General features: G+C 43.1%; 2 protein-coding genes across 4 annotated transcripts in view; one reads left to right on the forward strand and one right to left on the reverse strand.

Moving 5' to 3' along the window:
- The first annotated feature begins 416 nt into the window (after window positions 1-416).
- esrp1 (epithelial splicing regulatory protein 1) lies at window positions 417-11,874 on the forward strand. 3 transcript variants are annotated; one of them, XM_079503094.1, is made up of 16 exons: window positions 417-742; window positions 972-1,115; window positions 1,831-1,947; window positions 2,334-2,445; window positions 3,133-3,258; window positions 3,412-3,466; window positions 3,794-3,904; window positions 4,094-4,226; window positions 4,467-4,509; window positions 5,005-5,324; window positions 6,482-6,706; window positions 7,320-7,575; window positions 8,885-9,062; window positions 9,573-9,711; window positions 10,252-10,347; window positions 10,963-11,874. In XM_079503094.1, exons 1-16 carry the CDS (start codon window positions 611-613, stop codon window positions 11,095-11,097), a joined length of 2,322 nt encoding a protein of 773 aa, XP_079359220.1. In that variant the 5' UTR covers window positions 417-610; the 3' UTR covers window positions 11,098-11,874. The 3 variants fall into 3 exon arrangements, with proteins under 3 accessions (XP_079359220.1, XP_079359221.1, XP_079359222.1); XM_079503095.1 differs by having other exon boundaries at window positions 7,320-7,563; XM_079503096.1 differs by having other exon boundaries at window positions 10,252-10,381; window positions 10,963-11,093.
- Window positions 11,875-15,696: 3,822 nt separating this feature from the next.
- The window catches only part of epb41l4b (erythrocyte membrane protein band 4.1 like 4B), a 23,735-nt gene continuing 16,992 nt past the window's right edge, over window positions 15,697-22,439 (reverse strand). The window contains exons 16-23 of the mRNA XM_079504051.1: window positions 21,469-21,608; window positions 19,238-19,362; window positions 19,040-19,153; window positions 18,845-18,900; window positions 17,553-17,699; window positions 17,183-17,303; window positions 16,553-16,671; window positions 15,697-15,871 (exon numbers count right to left, since the gene is read on the reverse strand). Of these exons, the coding sequence (XP_079360177.1) occupies window positions 15,808-15,871; window positions 16,553-16,671; window positions 17,183-17,303; window positions 17,553-17,699; window positions 18,845-18,900; window positions 19,040-19,153; window positions 19,238-19,362; window positions 21,469-21,608 (886 nt within the window). The 3' untranslated portion in view covers window positions 15,697-15,807. The remainder of the gene's footprint in view (window positions 15,872-16,552; window positions 16,672-17,182; window positions 17,304-17,552; window positions 17,700-18,844; window positions 18,901-19,039; window positions 19,154-19,237; window positions 19,363-21,468; window positions 21,609-22,439) is intronic.

The following is a 22,439-nucleotide window of genomic DNA, read 5'->3' on the forward strand; positions in this document are numbered from 1 at the left end:
CTAACTCTGAGAGTTAGAGGGTCCTTCAAATAAAGAAAAGAAAGAAATGCGAACCACTGTGTGTGTGTGTGTGTGTGTGTGTGTGTGTGTGTGTGTGTGTGTGTGTGTGTGTGGGTGTGCGTGTGTGTGTGTGTGTGTGTGTGTGTGTGTGAGTGAGTGATGATAATATCGTTATCATATCTCAATATGATATATATCTGGCAGCAGGGAAGAAAAGGCACGGGCAAAAGACTGACAAGAATAGTTTGGATTTGCCACGTACTATTTTAGAGGCACCTGAAGCAGGGGAGGGCAGGGGCAGGTACAGGATCACGTGGTCCCACAGGTAGGTGGTAGTATAGAGTCACGTGGTCACACAGGTAGGTAGGCTGGTAGGTAGGCAACGTACTTCAGCCATTACTCAGCGATGGTGACTGCTGGGTGGGTTTGCATAGATTTCTTGCGCACCGAAGAAAGCTGGAGTTGTTGAGCACACCTATGTGTTTAGGAGTCAGGTGTAGGTAGCTATAGGTCGCACTGGGAGCTGGAATATTTTGTCCTTTTCACTTTTTTTTAGTTTGATCTTTTTGTATTGTTAGATTAGTTTGTATTATTTGTATTTTGTCCTGAAATGACGGCACAGGTCGACTACCTAGCGGTGTTGTTCGCCACCACATCTGGCGCGAGTGGGGACCTGCTGGGGTCGGACGAGAAGGAGCTCGTGCAGTTGGTGTGGCAACTTGTGGATTTAAAGAACAAAAAGGTAAAACTTCACTATCATTCCAAAGAGAATATGGTATTTTGATATTGTTTGCCACAATGGCCAGGTAGACTAAATAATTACTGCCTGTAAATAGCATGAGAGCTATGCGATGTTTAAAAGTGAAATGTCTTTGTTGTAAAGTCAGTGGCATAGCCTAATAAGAGATAATTAGCCTGGGAGTTTCTGCTGTTTCAAGTCTGACATGTTTTTTCCTTCTTCTGTAAACCAGTTGGGCAGGGTGAATGAGCTCTTGATTAAGCCCAAGCTCTCAGACTTGACAGAAGAAAAAGAGGAGGATGGGGCGGGGGGTGAGAAAGGATCTGGTGCAGAATTCGTCTCCACAGCCGCAAACCTCGAGAGTGCTTTAAACCAGGTATTTACCTCTCTGTTGCTCTGTCCACGGAAGTTGGTGTGTAATTTATATAGGTCTATTACATCATAATAACTGTCACTTTTGGTAAGTCATACTGTAACTGTACCTTCTTAAATTCACTCACCCCAAAATACTGATTGATTGAATACTTTATTAGTCAAAAAATGTAAACAGCACGTGCAGTAGGCCTAAAGCATGTATAGGCTATAAAGGATAACACCCAAAGGTCCTGGGGACTTGTTTCCATTGTGGTCCTATGTATTCAATTAATCAACAGAGCATAGAATATGAACACATTAATGCATGTGTCAACAAATAAATACAAATTATATTTACAGAGAGGAAAAAAGAAAAAATTGTGGCAGTGCATGACCCCTCGTTTCAATGATGATGTTGTAGAGCCCTCATAACCAAATCATGGACAGTAAATGTAAACTACAGTGTGAGCTGTAAGTCAGTTAAGTGATAAGGACTTCTATCTTTCCCCAAAATGTAAATTAACTAATTTAGATGATGTGTAAGAGAAGTTGAATAAACGTACCCAGGCCTCTAGTACTGTAGCCTTTCAGAAGTCAGAGTGCCATAAGACCAACAATAAAGAGAAGAAAGGTCAACAAAATAGAGCCTGACCTCAGTTTATCTATGAAACTAAGCAAGCAAGCAAGCAGGCACTGTATTAAAAGGAAACACTATGGCTATGTGCCTATCTTTTCAGTTTCATCTTAGGCTGACCAATGAGGTGAACAGCATGGGCACAGGTACTTCAGTGTGTTTGTGTACAGACGGGCAACTCCACATCCGCCAAGTAATCCACCCTGAGGCTGCAGGCAAGGTAAGCAACCATGGAGGGCACAGGCCTCATCGCCAGAGCGGACATTCGCTGCTGCTACAACCTTTACTACTGCATTATGTTAAACATTTAGCATCATTACAAGAACGGCATCCAGTTGTCTACTTGATGACACAGACATGAACACAGATGACACTATACCCCATGTGCATCGTCAACATATCACACCTAAACAGCTGTACACATAGTGGAACTACTGTCTTTTCTAGAGCAAATAGGAATATGACAGCAATAAATATACAGCAGCTGCTGTAAACCCACATCATCCAGCTGTTGCTGTGACACATATTCACATCCTGCTTGCATTTCAGTGTAGTTTTTTGTGTAGCATTTCATGTTGGTTGACTTTGACATTCCCTCCTCTCTAGAACATCCCAGTGCCAGACTGTTTTTATTCCTTCTTTGACCTGCGGAAGGAGTTCAGAATGCACTTTCCCACATGTGATCTGAAGGTGTTGGATGTGCACATCATGGCAGAATGTATCCTTCCATAACATTAACCATGTTAAACTTGCCGTACCTATTTTGGGCATATTGAGCTTATACATCTGCTAATTCTAAGTATAAAATAGAGCTTAAGTGGTGTTGTCAGTGCTCTGTGTACTAATCACTATGTTTCAATCATGTTGGGCTCTGTCAGCAATCAGATCAATTTATACTCACAACTATGTTGCCGACCAGATTCAAGCTAAATTTACATGTCATAGTGCGAGTATAAATAAGCCATTAGGGAGCAAGATGGATGTGTGGTGAGCGTGAGCACATAATACTCAAAAACACACACATCAGACGTTCACAAGCCATGGGGTGTTGGTTGCAAGACTAGTGGTTTTGAAATGCAAATAGAGAAACAAAGGCAGTACCTTGCTCAGTGCATAGTGAAAGACAGCATGTTTAGCCAACAGGGCTAACCCACACACACCCATTACAACAGGAGAACTCGTCTCTCTCTCTCTCTCTCTCTCTCTCTCTCTCTCTCTCTCTCTCTCTCTCTCTCTCTCTCCCTCTCATTTGGGCTGCTTCTCACTATCATTTCTTTTTCATGTTTCATTCTTTTAGACACAGACACATACATATTGTTAAGCCCACCTGTAAAGGGAAATTGTTTTGTTTTCTGACACATTTGACCACATACTGTAGTTTTCCCCTTAACTGTTGCTCCCTCAGCTTTGAGCATTACTGTTGATCCACCTGCCCTTTTGGATCCGTCCACCATATTGCCCCCAGAGGTAGCAGTACAACAGGTCCAGACCATGGCCAACGTGGTCCTTTCCCTGATCTCTGAGCCCCTATGTGAGTGCCATACACTATCACTATTCACTATCTGACATAACGTGAATTATTCTAATATGAATTTAACCTAATACCTAATACTTAACAGGATAACAGGATATCATATAACTGTTTAGTAGGAGTGCTGAGATATTGATTTTTCTTCCGTCACAGGTCACAAGTTCTCTTATCCAGAGAGAATAAGTGAAAAGTTTGAGACGGGCACTTGGTAAGTGTATTTTTTGATTTAGTAAAGTATAAAATTAACTTAACCACAACCAAAAACAAATATATCTACAAGCTCGCAACGATTGTAATGTGTTATGAGCTTGTACAACAAAGTGCTAAAGTGGTTGACGTTCTTTTCTGTGTGTGTGTGTGTGTGTGTGTGTGTGTGTGTGTGTGTGTGTGTGTGTGTGTGTGTGTGTGTGTGTGTGTGTGTGTGTGTGTGTGTGTGTGTGTGTGTGTGTGTGTGTGTGTGTGTGTGTGTGTGTGTGTGTGTGTGTGTGTGTGTGTGTGTGTGTGTGTGTGTGTGTGTGTGTGTGTGTGTGTGCAGCAGTAAGATGGAGAAGGTATGTGACAACACAGTGATCCGAGCCAGGGGTCTACCATGGCAGTCTTCTGACCAGGATATAGCTCGCTTCTTCAGAGGACTCAACATTGCTAAGTAAGTGTGTTTTTCAAGCCAATTTCTTTAGCAAGCGATGTGTTGACTTGTCACATGCGTATCATCAATCCATATTTACTTTAATGAGTCTGAGAAGGTTTGGAGACATTGGTAAATGTTTGTAGGAACATTTTGGCATTGATTTTGGAGTGCTGTAATCTCATATATAAATGCTGTGTTGTTGTTCAGAGGTGGAGCTGCGTTGTGTCTAAATGCTCAGGGGAGGAGGAATGGAGAGGCTCTTGTTCGTTTTGTCAACGAGGAGCACAGAGACCTGGCTCTACAGAGGCACAAACACCATATGGGAAACAGATACATAGAGGTGAGCTTAACCATATTAACTCTTTTTAAAATCTTTCAAACATAGCAGAATTAAAAACTCACAATGTTGTGACACGTTGTGAGCTTGTAGATGAGCTATTATTGCTATTTCTGAAATAGGGCTTTAGTGGTTTACTAATGAAAGGATTACCCATCAGTTCTTTCAAGTCATCATATCATAGTGATTTGATGATTAAATTAATTGCTTAATAATTGACTGCCTCATTCCTTCCATTGTCAGGTTTACAAAGCAACAGGAGAGGACTTCCTTAAAATAGCAGGAGGTAAGAAATTGCAGCCACATACTGAAACTTAGAGACACATACTGAAACTTAAATTCAACCAAGGTTTCAATATACTGAAACTTAAACTCAACCAAGGTTTCAATGTGGACCATTGGAATGTTGAGTATGACGTAACAGCAAAATGGCTGCCATGTGAATATGGTCAATGGTGTGTGAAGACGCCAATGCAACGTGCTGTCACTATGATAGTCTCTGTTTAGTCTGAACGTGTTTGGGGTGGATTTCTTGGCATAGAATCAATCCAATCATTCCTACGGTAGCATAGGTAAAAGTAATCACTGCAATCAAAGCAATTCAAACAAGATGCCATTTATTGACATGGCACAAGTTGTCCTTTTGACTTTAGGCTCATGCCAGCCCCATCCCAAGTATGGCATAAGAGTGGGAAATGTAAATGCTGATGACTATACTTTTATTTACTGTGTACTTGGTACTTATTTGCTTCTGGCTTGACAAGGTGCCTCTGTTTGTCAGGTACTTCCAATGAGGTAGCAGTGTTCTTGTCACGGGAGGACCTGGTGATAGTGAGGATGAGAGGACTTCCCTTCACCGCTACACATGAGCAGGTGTTGGCCTTCTTTGGCCAGGAGGATGGCCTCAAAGAGGCATGTCCGGTCAGCGGAGGAAAGGACGGCATCCTATTTGTTCGTTACCCGGACGGGCGACCCACTGGCGATGCCTTCGTCTTATTTGCCTGTGAGGACCAGGCCCAGTGTGCTCTAAGGAAACACAAGGACATTTTGGGAAAGCGATACATCGAGTTGTTCAAGAGCACTGCTGCAGAGGTTCAACAGGTAGGCGTGTGTGTGTGTGTGTGTGTGTGTGTGTGTGTGTGTGTGTGTGTGTGTGTGTGTGTGTGTGTGTGTGTGTGTGTGTGTGCATGCACGTGTGTGTGTGCGTGTGCGCACGAGTGTGCGTGCATGCTTTGATGTGAGACTTGAAAATGAGGTGGATTTTTGCTTGTTTTTCCTGACCTGAGGATTGCAGATCTACCTCCTCGAATTTCTTTTGTTTTGTAGAAGCATGCAGAGTTATTGTTGGTAGGTTCTTGTTTTTGTGCATTCAGACCTGGGCAAGACAATGTGTGGGTGTAGGTTACTTATAGGAAATATTGGAAGACTGTTTAAGGGTGGGAACTGCATGATAAGGAGTGTGTGCGTGTGCGACTGCACGTGTGTGTGGGTGGGTGCCATTCCCTCCCCTTTACTGCAAGCTGTTCTTAATAATGGAAGGTTTTTTGGACAAATACATAATTCTCTGATGTGTTAAAGATGACCATTATCTTTCTCTTTTGTGTCTCGTGGGATAAATACATTCAAATTATGTTCTTATCTCATAAGCATGCATTTGATTTTGAATGTACAATGTACATTATCTATGGAAGTGGTCTCTTGGTTGAATAATGTGACTGCGAGAGGCTTAGGGTTTTATGGCTCTTCTCTAGCACTGCAAACAAGTCGGTGTCCTGTTGGCAACAGGCCCGTTCCTGTATAACATTACACCACATACTACATTTTACACATCCCAAAAGTGAGGAATTGTCCTGCTGGTACATATGTAACTGTAACATTACACAAAACTGTACTGAAGTGAATAGGGTGTTTTGCAGTTTTTTATGAATTTGACCCATTGATGCAGAATCCATATAGACTATGATGTGTTGTGGATTAGTGTTCTGTCAGCAAAAATATTAGCGAGACAGTATATGCAGAGAGTGAGTCACACTGTTGAAGAGATATTGCTTTAGGTTCTGGAGATGTATGTAACTGTGTGTGTGTGTGTGTGTGTGTGTGTGTGTGTGTGTGTGTGTGTGTGTGTGTGTGTGTGTGTGTGTGTGTGTGTGTGTGTGTGTGTGTGTGTGTGTGTGTGTGTGTGTGTGTGTGTGTGTGTGTGTGTGTGTGTGTGTGTGTGTGTGTGTGTGTGTGTGTGTGTGTGTGTGTGTGTGTTTTAGGTGCTGAACCGGTACTCGTCGGCGCCTCTGATCCCTGTGGCCCCTGCCCCTCTGGTGTCAGTGCTACCCACAGTGTCTCTCCTGCCCCCTCCTGGTGGCATGAGGGACTGCCTGCGGTTGAGGGGGCTGCCCTACACAGCCACCATAGAGGACATCCTTACCTTTCTGGGGGAGTTCACACAGGACATCAGACCACATGGCGTGCACATGGTGCTCAACCAGCAGGTACCTCTCGCACTCAACACTAGCAATGTTTCTCAAATGATAGTACGTTTAAGGGCTAGGGATTCATTCACAGAGGTACTACAGAGAAAGTGGAAAATGTAATACATGTTACCTTTGTGTTTAATGATAAAACATTGACAAACCTTGTCCGAACTGCTGATCTGTAAAGTGTTAAACCAAATTAAATCAAAAACGCTATCGTATAACGTTAAAGCTGTTATTGAATAGAAAGCAGCTTATTTGAACATTATTTTAACCTATCAAAACTGGACTTATGTTATGGCCACAGTTTGAAATGGATCTGCTCGGAAGGCACTAATTGTAACTCTTTCACTCAATTACTTATTTTTAAGTTATATTCTTCAAAAGGTGGGTTATATTCATTCATAGCACCACTAGCTTGGATTTTATTTTACAGCTTTTTAAGTAAAATGTTGTTGGCTAAATGGTACTTGGATTCAGAAATCAGGGAAAATGGGGGTACTGAAGCCAAAAACCTTTGACAACCACTGCGCTACGCCTACTACGGGATTGCATGCATTAATGCATTGATGTATGCTTCTCAGACAGACATTTACACTAATCTTCAACGTCACCATCTCTCCGTCTTCAGGGTCGTCCATCAGGGGATTGTTTCATACAGATGACCTCGGCAGAGCGGGCCTTCGGCGCCTCCCAGCGGCTCCACAAGCAAGTGATGTCAGGAGTGCGAGGCGTGAACAGCCGCTACGTGGAGGTGTTCCCCTGCAGCGCGGAGGAGATGGGCCTGGTGCTGATGGGAGGCTCGCTGTCACATGCACACATACACACACATAGCCGGAGCAGCCGGAGTGGGACAGGGCTCAGCCCGCCGCCATGTAAGTCCAGACGTAAGTGCCGCTGGGAGCTGGGGGTGCTTCGGGAACGCAGGGTAGGTGCAGGGCTCCTGCCATGGGGGGCAGAGGTGAGAGGTTAGAGGTTAAATTCTGCCCCTCTCTCTTCTGGGTTCTCTCCAATCTAGAACTGGGAGGACGGGGACGTATGGTCTGACCAGGAGGGGTAGGAAGCGTGTGTGTGTGTGTGTGTGTGTGTGTGTGTGTGTGTGTGTGTGCATGTGTGTGTGTTTGCGCGCATGTACAATGTGAACTTGTGTGTGCATGTTTATACTCCTGGTTATTCCCTTTGTAATTCACTGTGATTTATTTTTTGGGGGTGATGTTTGCATGCACTGAGAAACCTTGTAGAGAATGATCTGTTCTATACAATTTCAATTTCCATCTCTGGTATTCACACATTTCTGAATGAATAGTCTGTTGCAACATCACATGTGTCACCCAATTCTTAATCCCACCATTATGCCTGATTTATACTTGGTTGTGCTCCGGTGTTGCCCACTGAAAATGGCAGATCTACAAGCTCCCAATGCGTTGCAGTGCGACTATTTTCCATGCAAGACACCTGCGTGCAACTAAGTATAACTCCGGCTTTACTCTAGTGTTACAGTACATACTGTGATCGGTAGTGGTTATTTCAGCAGGATTGCAGCATTTCGTCAGATTGACAACAGGCCGGGTTTGGTATGTTGATCGGACATAATCAGTACCCCGGTCTTAGATGTGTGTCCACCTGTGCTTGTCCAATCAGCGGGGCTGTGGGAGAGGTGTTTGAAGCTGAGCGCTGGTGTGTAGAGATGTTCTGTGTTCTGGTTCTCTCACTTCACTGTCAATGTGCACTTATGCGCACCGACAATGAATAAAACGTATTAAATGCTTTTGATTGGTTTAGGTGGATTACATGAGTTCACATTTGAGTGAAAAGCAGAGAGCGCTTGAATTCAGTGCAAATTCTGTGTAGGTAGTAATGATGCCTATATCATATTGACTGGATAGGGTATACAGAAAACCACACTCTTATAGGATGCTTGCAGACAATTAACCATATTCACAGGATGCTCAATTTGCTCTTATGTGATACTCGGGGTGGGGTTTCCCTCCTTCATGACTATAATGTCTATTATAGGTCTATTGCACATACACACAGTAGTGGAGGGGTCATTGTTTGTCTGAACTGCATGAACTCTCTCTAAAACAAACAATGATGAGAATTCTAATGGACTCATTCATTCCATATGAAGCATGTATCTCGTTCACTTTGTTTTTTTGAGCCTATCTTCCCACCTCCCCCCTCTCTCACCTCCAGGTCTGTCTCCACCAACCTACTCATTCAGCCCTGCCCCCGCTGTTCTACCTGCCGAGGCTGCTGGGCTCTATCCTGGTATCGGCCAGGTACTGCTGACTCCCCGCCACCTGCACCCGGGACACGCCTACTACCCTGCCGCAGCTCAGCTATACATGAATTACGCAGCCTACTACCCCAGGTAATGGCCAATAACAAATACGTCTTATTCATTTATATTGTGGGATTGTGCAGCACCACTGGGCATTGAGTCAATGCCCAGTGGAGCTGCACAATCCCACAATATAAGCATTCGTGATTCAACAATGATTCTAGTTCTTATCCAAGTAGATAAAAATCACTATACACTGGTATTGTATGAAAGAAAGAGGGAAGGTCTGGGTGTGATGGATGTGTGTGTGGTTTTGTCAAGGAGAAGGACTTGGGGACAAGGGTAGTTAATAACTGAACCGTGCGGTATCAGAAGTTGGTAAACAGCACCGACCTCTTTTTCTCCCTGGTCAGCCAACTTTCCTTGCGACCACAGATCACTTGCAGACTATCCAATGCAATACATTTTTTTAAGTATTCTTCATTCCATGTTAGTGTCGAAAATCTGTTTATTATTTGTCAAGCGTATTTAAAAGGACGTATTTTCAATATTCCCAACGTTTCCTAACAGTCCCACTTCCCCTGTGTTTGTTTCTCCCAGTCCACCTGGTTCTCCCAGCACTGTAGGTTTCTTCCCCTCCCCCTCCCCGCTCTCCTCTCCAGGGGGGTTGATGCGTATGCCTGGCCTGGCCTACAGCAACGGAGTCAAAGAACTCATTAACGCCGTACAGGGCTACCAGGTATGAAATCACCTGTGTGTGCGCAGGGTGTTGGCACACACATACACACACACACACACACACACACACACACACACACACACACACACACACGCATAATGTCAAGAACGTGTTTGCCGTTCCTGTACACGTTTGCTGTTCACATGTCTCCCTGGAGGATCTATATGCTGTATTCAAATATTCTTCTATTGTGGGTGTGTATCACCAGGCATCCACTGTGTTTGCCCAGAGGCTATCAAACTAGTTTATCAGGTCTACTCTCCCTGTTTCTCTCTCACACACACTTGTTGCTTGCATAGACTTGAATTGCCAGAAGTCTTATTTAAACTCTGAAGAGAACCGTACAGTTGCACAAGATATTTGTTCCATGATCTACACATGGAGTTCAAGCCAAGTATATTTTTTAGAGAAAGAACACTACTCTGCCTCTGCCAGGTGTTGGCTAGTCTTAGCTAACGTGGTTTGTAGAGCAGCGTATGTGTTGTTTTTGTGTCTCTGTCTCAGTCCTCGTGTCTCTGTCCCTCCTCCTCCCCTCCCCAGTACGCATCTGAAGATGGTCTTATGCACGCCCACGGGCCTGTGCACGCTCACGACCCGACCAGGACTTTGCCAATGCTTACGCAGCCCAAAGAATGGGTGTGTATTTAAAGGTGTCTCAGACAGGTGGAAGGTAAGGATTGGCTGAAGAGCCAGTGAGGGGATGTGGATCGTGGCTTTCCGTCTGAGCTAGTGGTGACTGTAGGAGTGGGTCACAGGAACTCTGTGTGACAGGGATGTCTCTGTTTAGACAAACAAAGTTTCCACTAACCACAACATGCTTGTGTCGATGACAGGCCATAGCCATGTGATTCATCTGCTTTTAAGTGGTTAGAGGAAATCTCTTGGGAGTTTAAGCATTTCTTTGGATCTTGGACCAATCTTGGACCTTTCTTGGATCTTGGTCGTGCACCATTCCCTCATTGAATCTACAGCTCTGATATAGCGAATCACTCTGATGCTATAGTGACTATTCCTGTGCTATAGGCAGGAAATCACTATAATAGACTGACATTGATTCTAGTGTTGTAGTGTTGGAGGTGGCTTAAAATGAGGTGGTTGGAGAAGGTGATGGGTATAACTGCTGGTAGTCTGGTACAGGTCAATTTGTTTACATTCTCAGAGTTAAATTGACACTTTTAGCGTGTACTACTATGGATCTGTATTTATGACCAGTCAATGCTGACACTCCTGCCCTCGTCTCTTTCTCTGTAGCGTCCAGCTGAGTCGATGTCTCTCCTGAGCAGCAGTCTGATTGGTCATTCCAGTGGAGGTGATGTTCCTCTGATGCCCTTCCCCCCTCATTTGGCCAAGCATGGAGGACAGTACCTGGATTTTACCCTGCTGTAGGGACACACACATGCACACACAAGACCCTTGACAAAATGCATAAGTCAAAAGACTCCTATCGTATTCCTAGGTTTTGAAAATAATAGTCTTTTTAGTTGTTATTTATATGTTTAAGAACAGAAATTAATGTATTTGATATCAAATCAATGTGGCCTTAGCCCAGATAGCAGCTTTGTCTTATATTGCACAGTGTATTTTAAAAAGCTTTATAGAGATGTTTTAACATGTTTATATTATAACTGCTATGAGTCATGTGCTAAAAAAGAAAAGGAAGAAAAAGAAAAACGACTTACTTACCTATCGAGCTAAAACACTCCTTTGTGCCCCCTGAGTGAAAGCAGAGTGAAAATGTATACATGAATGAGTGCGAGAGAGATAAGAATGAGTATTATGCATACTGTAGCTGTATTGATACATTTTAATACTGTATATGTTTATCTTATTTGTTTATATACATTTTGTGTTTCCAACACAACATTCAATGATTGTATTGGAAGCTTTTGTGCATGAAGAAGTTGGTAGTGCCACTTTGAGATGTTTACATGATGCCAAATACCAATGCACTGCTAATGAGTACGACTACTACTGAGTACAACAGCAGTATGTTCTCCATACATGTTACGTTGCAGGAAGTTGTCTGAGCTTGTCAAATGGTCCATCACTGCCATCAGGCCAAACGGGCACAAACATTTCTTGCCTCCCCAAACCCTATATGTATATTGGATATATATACGAGAAAGAATTTCACCCACTTTTTTACACATGCAAAGCTGTGATGAGACAATAAAGTTGAAGGTGGGATATATATATATATATATATATACTTCCATCAAGTTCCATGTTGTATAATGCCAAAGTTCTCTTTTGTCTTCGACACCAACCTGAGCCGAAGACAACGGCAGTTGGCAGTAACCTTACCACAGGGCTGTGTTCCTTAAGAGGAGCTCATTTCACAGGCTCAATGATGCTCAGCAGCCACAAGTGGTTTCTGACAGATTTTATTACACTCCCGGAGAGGACAGCGAAGATCTTTCACTTTCCTCCGTCTCCACCCGGCAGCCGACGCCCGCCCCCACCCCCACCCCCACCCCTGCTGATGTCAGGGAATGTCATGGAAGCAAAACAGGTCTCCCCACATAGAAACCCTCTCTCCTTCCATTTACAGCTGTTTGATCAGTTGTAGGTGAGGGACAAGTTGACAAGGAACGCAACTGAAGGACATTATTGACATTCATCCTGTGAATTTGATTCCCTTGTGCTCCCGGGGCGGGAGGTTCTGTATGGACTCCATGTTACTGTGCACGTGTCCACAGGGGATGATATCACTGCATAGCATTATGCATGCACTAGTTACACCCCTAACACTGTGTCTTCATTTTGTCAGTTGGCCCCGTGCTCAGGGCATCCTGCTGCAACTGTATAATAAACATTACATGTGAAGTTTAAGGTTTTTGAATACTTTATTAGCAGTTTGAAAACAGTATTTTATATATATATATATATATATGCTAAAAGGATAACACAAAAAGCATTTGCAGGCGCTTTTTTCCACTGTGGTCCATTGTACTGAATTCATCATCATGACATACAATACACTACATATCTTTAACAATGCTAAAAGCAGTAATAGATATTTACAGGAAAAAAGTGGGGCGGCCGAGGGAGGCAGAGGATGGCACTCACACGGGCTCCTTCCATGGAGCTTGCTGAGGGAGTACGTTGTTTGCATTTCTGGGGGCAAGTTGGTCTCCAAGCAACTTAATTTAGATGCTCATATTTTTATTGTATTTCTTGACCACTTAATTCTCTTAAAAACATTTTTGCAGAGATTTTAAATATGCTGTTTCTGCAATTGCAACAAAAGATTTATTTTTTTAAGTTTTTGCCTATAATGACACCATGTTGAAAACTTTCCTGTGCTGGTGGAGAGCTGTCTGTATCGGGAGAGTTTGTGATAGTACAGCGAGTTCCTCAATCACAGATGGAGGTTGTGATGCAGGGGAGGCTCTGGGAACTCCCTCTCACCGTCCATAGTGATTACCTTGCTCGGTTTCTCACATACACACCATTGTGAAGACACACTATTGTCATTCAGACACACAGGACATTATATGACAGGATGGCCTTTTTCTCGGAAGGTTGGGATGGTAAAGAATGGATAGAGCAAGCATGGTAAAGAGAGAAGGGATACAGACAAAAAGATGACGGACCCCCTCAGGGCAGATTTGGCATTGTGTAACACAATACTGTGCACCCCACCCAACCTGAGCCCTTTTAAACACATTCATTCACCCACTCCTGAACAACACCTAGCCTTAAACCAGCATAGCAAGCAACACACATTAGTATCTATGTAACGCAACACAAAACTCAATTTGTTTCTTTAACGACTTACATTTTCTGGCAGGGTAATTGTGTAATTACATCAAATTTGAATACACTAACTTTTCTATTTATGTTGACTGATTACCGAGTATGAACATTTTCACAATTTTAACTAGGTAATCTGTATTGGGTATTTGGGTGGTACCGTGGTTTTAAGTGACATCTTCTATAATCCTGTTTGCATTTGTTGTCTCACGTCACATGATTGAAGGATCACAAGACAGGACTGATGTATACACTATACAGTAATGCACATTCCATTATTCATGTGGAAGCTGTTCCACTGTGCCTTCACTGCCTTGCCTTCAGGAAGATGAATTGACTTTTTTTTACTGAGGTGGTTCACTGACTGAGCAGGGGGACAATTATGTGACTCATCGTGAGCTGTGTAGAAAAGAGGAGGGCGAATCTGTCTTTATGACAACATTCCCTCAGGTTGGGTGAGGCATAGCCTACAGACAGACAGACAGACAGACAGACACACACACACACACACACACACACACACACACACACACACACACACAACACACACACACACACACACACACACAGAGGGCGAGGCATAGCCTACAGACACACAGGGTGAGGTCAAGCCACATTCCAATGTCAATAGAGATCAAAGATGCTGCCACTAGATAATTCTCAAACTCATGAAGCATTATTTATTGAGATTAAACCAAGGGTGTAAACAACACAGTGAAGATTTACAATTTGACAGTACGGTAACAAAAACACAATCCTTCAGAATGAGGTGGTGACGTCACATGGAGGCTGACATAACTTCCAAGAACGGATTTGCATTTGACCTCCGAAAGATTGGGATAAAAACTCTGGACAACAGTGGGGTGTTCGGTGTTGTGGTATCTCTTCCTCTTGGCAAGCCATAATCAGCAGTGTGTCTGCCAGTACCTGCCACAACAGTAGCGGATGTGGATTTGTCTCCATCTAATGGGCAATTTGAGACTGCAGGTCCTGACAGGAGGGACAGAGCTGTTATCCCATCTTATCATTTCTAATACCAGGGCTGACAATAATCCCCCCCCCCCCCCCCAAAAGCATACATTAAGTAAGAGTTAGTAACAACCTGTTCAATCGCCAGCAAATTAATTGCAATGTCTATTTTACGCATTGAATTTGGTGATTTCAATATGAGTAGACTTGCTAGTATTGCACACCACACACACACAACGGTTCTGAAATGGTACAGGTCGCTGATGATAACAGTCTTATGTAAATAGTGAGATTTGTATCACTGGTGCTGGAAGAGAAAAAGTCATCAAATATCAGCAACCTGAAGGACTCCAGTCACTGGCTGAACAACATGGAAATGGTCTCCGTCAGGTGCTGTATGTCCAAACCTTACCAACATTTTTTTTTTTAATGGAAAAAGGTTGTGTTCCAATGGGACAATGTAGTCACAAGCTCTTGTTAATACTTTGCATTGGTTGAAATTGACACACACACACACACACACACACACACACACACACACACACACACACACACACACACACACACACACACACACACACACACACACACACACACACACACACACACACACACACACACACACACACACACACACACACACACACACACACACACACACACCTTTCAGAAAGAAGCAGATCTACAAGCTCACAACGTGTTTGCCGCTGCTGCTTTAACATGATGCAGAGGGATCACATCGTCGGCCCTGGAATAAACCTTGTTTTGCCATCTGGGACAAGGAATAGGAGATACAGGCGATTGAAGGAAACAGATAAAATGGGTGATTATGGCCACGATGATTTTAATGCCGCAATCCTGCGTTATTGAGAGCACCAGCTAGCAACCCGATGCTAACGTAAGTAGCATTATGGCTTGATCGATCTCAAGCGCTATAAAAGCGCAATTGCCATTGATCTACCGCAATGGCGTTGAGGGTTTTATTAAATAATGAGCTTTAATTGACGTAGATCTCGGCCAATGGCGGTATAAGTGTTAAGTGGTTACTGATATCAAACCAAACCTAAACACAACTTCAAAACCAATCATATCTCATCAAATCAATAATGCATCTATTAACATCTTTATCATGCAACCAGCACCAGCGGGTCTGTGAGTGTCAGTCAGTCAGTGAGTCCTGATTCTTGAATCCATCTCACTTCTGTGAAAGTACCTTTATGCAAATATATATATATTTTTTTTTATATCGATTTATAAATAGATGTATAAATGCTGAATGCATTATATAAATGTGCAGCCAGTAACTTCTGGGACTTCTGCATCTGCCTCCTCTGGACACCTCTGTTTGTCTGGTGATGACGTCACAGTGTCTCAGAGCTCTGTCGTCAGGAGTGTTCTTAGAATCTTCTCTCTGTCCAACCTCATCTCCTCTCCACTACGCACGCACGCACACACACACACACACACACACACACACACAAAGCATTAAGACTACAACATGCCTTATGAATCCTAACAGTTATAACAGATAATTAACATTAATAATTTTGGGGTCAAGCACTATGAGATTGTATCTGCTTTTGTCGAATAGCCAAAGTATAAACGGATGCTTTCCTTGTTTTAAAGGGTCCGTTAAAGCATTCATGGCAACTGTAAGAAATGCAAAAAGTGCAGCAGTGTCTTCTTTACTTGGCAACAATCAGCCATTAATCCTAGATTTCTTTGCAAAAGGTGTAATTTTACAGAACAAAACAACTGCTGAGTAATTTAGTAAGTGAATCCGCAAAGGTAGGCGGTTCCCAATTACAGTGTTTCATACCAACATAAGAAACATTGTCATAAATTATTCAATTGTTTATTTATTTAAGAAATATGAGCACTTATTTTTCCCTATCTTCATTCTTTCTGAACAAAACAAATGTTACTCTTGTGTGCTCGTATATAAGATTTAACAATCTTGATATTGAATCTATTAGTATACCCTCAATTGTATATGAATTATTTCTTGCAACGTTAAAAAAAAAGGAAAAAAAAGTTTTATACGTGAGCTCACTAGAAAGGGAACTTGAATGAAATGTTTTATATTTGAGGACTTATGGGAAGTGTAGTACAGTACCTGTCAGCAGCTAGATAAGGGACCAGGTGTGCATTGGAGTTATTGTAGAAAGACGGGGACAGGTGTGGGGGGGGTGGAGAAGAGGGACAACCTGGCTCCAATGCTGGCATACTATCCACCTGGAATAGACATGTGACATGTGACATGCGCACACGCACACACACACACACGCACACACGCACACACACACACACACACTTTGTGATAGTGCAGGGACTGAAATGAGATTACAACTCTGAAAGAGTTACAAATGGTTAAATTAACACTGAGGATTTTACTGTGTAATACATTCTAAGGTTTTGTGCATACAGCATGGGATTGTGTGTGTGCGTGTGCGTGTGCGTGCGTGCGTGCGTGCGTGCGTCTAGAAACAAAGACGCACACTGACATGCACATGTCATCTGCTTACTTTCTGACAGAAATAAGCTTCATTGTGAGTGGAGCAGAATGCACAAAAAAACACAAAGTGTTCACACACTGAAAACCTCAGTGTTCATTACGGGACCATTTTGTTACATTTGTACACTTTCAGAGTTACAAATGGTTAAATTAACACTGAGGATATTACTGTGTAAGAAGTTCTGAGGGTGTGTGCAATGCATACAGTGCGTGCGCGTACGTGTGTGTTACCTGTGGATATATGGGAGGCTGTATCTGTCTGTCCAATGAGCTATTAGAACCAGACTTCCCTGCACTCTGAGAAGAAATTGCTGCAAGGGCCTCTGGGAGATCATCTTCATCTTCGTGGTTACTGAGGGTGTAGTATAGACCAATCAAAGGGCAGAGCTTGAGAATAGTATTCTGCACCAATTGCAGTACACCCAGCAATTAGTGAACAAATGGCATTTTGAAAGAGAAGATGTGAAGATGCCATTACTATTGCTTTGTGTGCCCCCCAGCGTAGCATTCGATTCAAGAGCGCAATTATGCACAAGCAGCACAACCATAAGAGTTAAATGCTAGCAGAGATGCCATTGAATTAAAGGTCAGCTTTACTCACAAGCTGAACTGTCGGACCAGCCTCTTTCTGCGGTTCAGGTTGGCTTTGGGCTGCAGTCTCTCTGGGGTGGGCTTGCAGTCAAGCCGGTGTGGGGCCTTTTCGGTGGTCAGGCTGGATGCAGCCGAGTCTTGAGATGAGCTGTGATACCTGAGCACCAACACACAAGACAACGCAGATGAAAAGGCAGGCACAGATACTATGTGTACACACAGACAGCATTAACCTCTTAAGCCCTATTCTTACTTCATCGAGAACAAGCTCACACTGTGTCACATTGTGATATGTTGAGCTTATTATTATTGTCTCCACCAGGCCGAAGGCATGGGGAGAGAGTATGTTTTGCACTCCGTCCGTGTGAGTGTGTGTGTGTGTGTGTGTGTGTGCGTGCGTGTCCGTCCTTCCTTCCTTCCTTCCGTCCGTACGTTACCAGCTAATCTCCGCCACCGTTGGCCCGATCCATGCCAAACTTTGCACACACACTCCCTGGATGCCAACGACGAACCTCTGCCCCAAATATTCTTAAACGGCCTGTTATAGCGCCACCATGAGGCCGATTTAGGCAAAACACATTTCTGTAGATTACTCCTACACATTTTATCCATACATCACACAATTCGGTATACACTATCTCCATAGTCATGTGTGCAATTTCCGTGAAATTATACACGCACATTTCCACTAGGCCGAGGACGACATGCCACTCATTTTCCCCCAAATCAGCCTCATGGTGGCACTATAATAGGCCAATTCCTGTTTTTAGCTATAACTGCATCATCTGTATACAACTTATGTATGCGCACTCCCTAGAGGCCATGGAAAAACATTGTCCCTGCATCCGTCCACATCTGCCGGTTATAGCGCCACCATGAGGCCGATTTCTGCAAAACACATTGCTTATGTTAGTTGCACAGATTTCATCCAAATCTCACGAAAATCGGGTCTGTTGGATTTCTCAGATTTGCACTGATTAGCTAACATTGCCTTCCAAAGTTTTCAGGAGTGGCCCGTTTTGTTCAAAATGCTGCACATGTCCTGCTCATCCAGAATTCTATCCTCAGAGATTCTATGAGTGATCTGGCTCTGCATTTCCTCAACAAAATGAAGACATTTTTTGCAAAAAACAAACAAACAAAAAAACATGTTTATATTACTCCTAAACATTTTGCCAAACATCTCTCACAGTCCTATCCTCCTGGTGGAGACCTGTGCCCAGAAGGGCACTTTTTCTAGTTACTATTTTTTTCCCCCAAAATATGGACACAAGGTTGTAAGTGCTTAAAAGAGATACTAGCCTGTCATTGAGTGTTTCATTTGAGGTCTTCGCCCTGGGGGTCACTGGACCTTCCTTCTTCATCACAGATGGAGAGGAGGAAGTGTAATGATGGGAAGTTAAGGACGTTAGCTTTTCAACTGCAGGCAGGAGAACATACAGGTCAATGTGCCAGGGATAGATGGGTCAGGTGAGAGGAGTCCACTTCCATACTCACCCTGAAAGTTGCTTCCATCTGGGCCTTGAGGATGTTACATTTGACGTGGTCTGGTAGCATTGATGGAGAGACAGGAGGGTGCAGAGACTTTTCAGAGAGTTGCTTCTCCTCCCCCTGGCAAACAGGGGATGAAATGGTAAGGCGAGAGACTCAAGCTAAACCGAATACAAAAAACAGTGGTGTGAGATGGTGACAGACCTTGTTGTCAATGTTGATGTGGAGCGAGGGCCATGGGGAGGAGGTGTCACTGTCTAACTCCAGAGCCTTCAGTAGAGAATGAGAGAGCTCCAACCCATCTACCTGGCATGGTGGGGGTCTGTGTTCTATCACACACACACACACACACACACACACACACACACACACACACACACACACACACACACACACACACACACACACACACACACACACACACACACACACACACACACACACACACACACACACACACACACACACACACACACACACACACACACACACACACACACACACACACTGAATTTGAGAATACTGACCAGCCTACATTATTGGTGTATGGTCACACATCTGCGCCTGAAGGGGAGTAGCTAACAGATGCTGAGGCATCCAACACATCCAGTGGTGGGAAAAGCACTCTTTTTTCTAAGTAAAAGTATCAATACTGCAATATAGAAGTACTTTCTTGAGTAAAAGTCCAGAATTCTCAGAGTACGCATTATGCAGAATATCCCATTTGAAGTTTTCAGATGTAAAAATACTTTGAAAATAGCTGATCTACAAGCTCATTGTGAGCTTGTTGATCAGCCATTTTCAATTGGCTTGTAATAATGGTTTTGTAATAATAATCTAAGTCTACAAAGTAACTAAAGTTTTAAGTTGTAGTGGAGTAAAAGTACAATATTTGGATCTGAGATGTAGGAGTAATAGTAAAAGTATTGGAAGTTGGAAATACTCATTGAAAGTACAAATACCTCAAAACTGTACTTAAGTACAGTACTTGAGTAAATGTACTTAGTTACCTTCCACCAATGCAATTATCCATGTAGTCTTGCAGATTGTGGGCAGTGCAGATTTGCTGGTTCATAGTTTATAGGAGTGGCTGGCTCACTGAAAGAAAACTATAAGCGAAAAGCTCGCCAAGTGGGCTCATCATGTGCTTATTGTCTCCACCAGGCCGAAGGCATGGGGAGAGAGTATGTTTTGCACTCCGTCCGTGTGTGTGTCCGTCCGTCCTTCCGTCCGTCCGTCCGTCCTTCCGTCCGTCCGTCCGTCCGTCCGTTACCAGCTAATCTCCGCCACCGTTGGCCCGATCCATGCCAAACTTTGCACACACACTCCATACCAACAACGAACCTCTGCCCCAAATATTCTTCAACAGCCTGTTATAGCGCCACCATGAGGCCAATTTAGGCAAAACACATTTCTGTAGATTACTCGTACACATTTTATCCATACATCACACAATTCAGTATACACTATCTCTATAGTCATGTGATCAACACGGATCTGCACCATTTCCCATCTTCCATCCTGATTGGCTAAGATTGGCTTCCAAAGCTCACATGATTAGTCCGGTTTGAACAAAATGCCACAAATCACAAACACAGTGTGCAATTTCCGTGAAATTATACACGCACATTTCCACTAGGCCGAGGACGACATGCCACTAATTTTTTTCCAAATCAGCCTCATGGTGGCGCTATAACAGGCCAATTCCTGTTTTAGCGATCTGTATACAACTTATGTATGATTTCATCAAAATCTCACGCAAATCAGTACACATGATCTCTGTAGTCATGTGATCAAGACGAGTCTGTTGGATTTCTCAGATTCTACACTGATTGGCTAACATTGCCTTCCAAAGTTTTCAGGAGTGGCCCGTTTCGTTCAAAATGCTGCACATGTCCTGCTCATCCAGAATTCTATCCTCAGAGATGCTATGCGTGATCTGGCTCTGCATTTCCTCAACAAAATGAAGAAAATTGTTGCAAATAACAAACAAAAAAACATGTTTATATTACTCCTAAACATTTTGCCAAACATCTCACACAGTTCTATCCTCCTAGTGGAGACCTGTGCCCAAAAGGGCACTTTTTCTAGTTTACTATTGGTTGACAGCCAGTCAAAATTCACCAATGGTGAACTCCATGCAATGTCGCTCCAGTATAATGAGTGAACGGGTACGTCTGTATATACGTGTTTCTGACGTACATACTGTACAGTATATACGTGTTTCTGACGTACATACTGTACAGTATATACGTGTTTCTGACGTACATACTGTACAGTATGTACGTCTGTTTCTGACATACATACTGTACACTTGTACAGTATGTGTGACTGTGCCCTTGAACAGGCAGACAGCCTCAGCAGGTCTACACACCAGAGCTATAACAGATTTGCAGACCGGACCTATACATTTCCATTAGACAGTGTCTACTTACTGCTCTTAGCATGTGTATGGCAGAGTGTGTCCTGGCTGTGTGTATGGCGACGGTGATGGTGGTGGATTTTTCCAGAATACTGTGCCTCGTTCTCCTCGACACTGAATTGATGCTCTGATCCAGGGCCACTCATAGAGTAACTGAAGAGGACAATGCAATCACAACAAAACCACAGAATATAAGGCCACTCAGAAGCCCCCAGCAGCACTCCAATTTAGAATTCTGTCTGTGATCTCATGAAAATATAAGGATACCTGGAAACTGTGTGGTGGTAGGCACAGTCTATGCCATCATACAACTTAACTTCAGTTGTGAAAGGCTGAAAGATGGATCTTATATCTGCTCAATGTTGCAATTAAGCATTTTCTTTATTTGACAAGGCAATATCTCTAAGGCATAATGATTGAGGAGTAAACATTACAAGGCTAAAGAGACACTCCATCAACATCACATGAACAAATAATTATGTAAACAATTGTCTGGTTTAGCACATTTCCAACCTGGTTTCAAGACAGTCATGTAAAGTTTAGCACAAAATCAGACCTTGAGGTCGCTAGTCCCTCTTTCCATTTAAAATTAATTGCTTACATTAAAAATAACCCAGATATGACATTTTGTGAATCAGCTCATTTGGTCCCCCAGCATGTGTGCACATGAGTGAAACCACATGACACCTCTGTATATCTGCAAAGGAATTAGCTCACAAAGCACCGCCTAACACAAGACATAATTACATCCAGAAGATTCTTATCATCTTACTTACATTGAAACTAAGTGATTTGGTTAATCTAACTGTAAGCACAATCTCATCGACATGAAGGGGAATATTAGTCTCCCAGAGTCAAATAAGATCATGTATTATAGTTGATTTATAAGTGTTCCGTGCTGAAAATCGGCTCTGTTCAGGTTAATTTACCCACAGCTTTGTTTGATTGGCTCGACAGCAAAGAATGAAACCAGCCAATCAAATT

The sequence above is a fragment of the Electrona antarctica genome (assembly GCF_951216825.1).
Source record: "Electrona antarctica genome assembly, chromosome: 6".
NCBI classification, from domain to species: Eukaryota; Metazoa; Chordata; class Actinopteri; order Myctophiformes; family Myctophidae; genus Electrona; species Electrona antarctica.

Bases quoted from the DNA above. Each gene is read 5' to 3' on its own strand.
- esrp1 (XM_079503094.1), top strand. From the start codon at position 611: ATGACGGCACAGGTCGACTACCTAGCGGTGTTGTTCGCCACCACATCT. The intron at 4,510-5,004 runs GTAAGAAATTGC...TCTGTTTGTCAG, and splicing joins CTTCCTTAAAATAGCAGGAG to GTACTTCCAATGAGGTAGCA. The intron at 9,063-9,572 runs GTAATGGCCAAT...TGTTTCTCCCAG, and splicing joins TACGCAGCCTACTACCCCAG to TCCACCTGGTTCTCCCAGCA.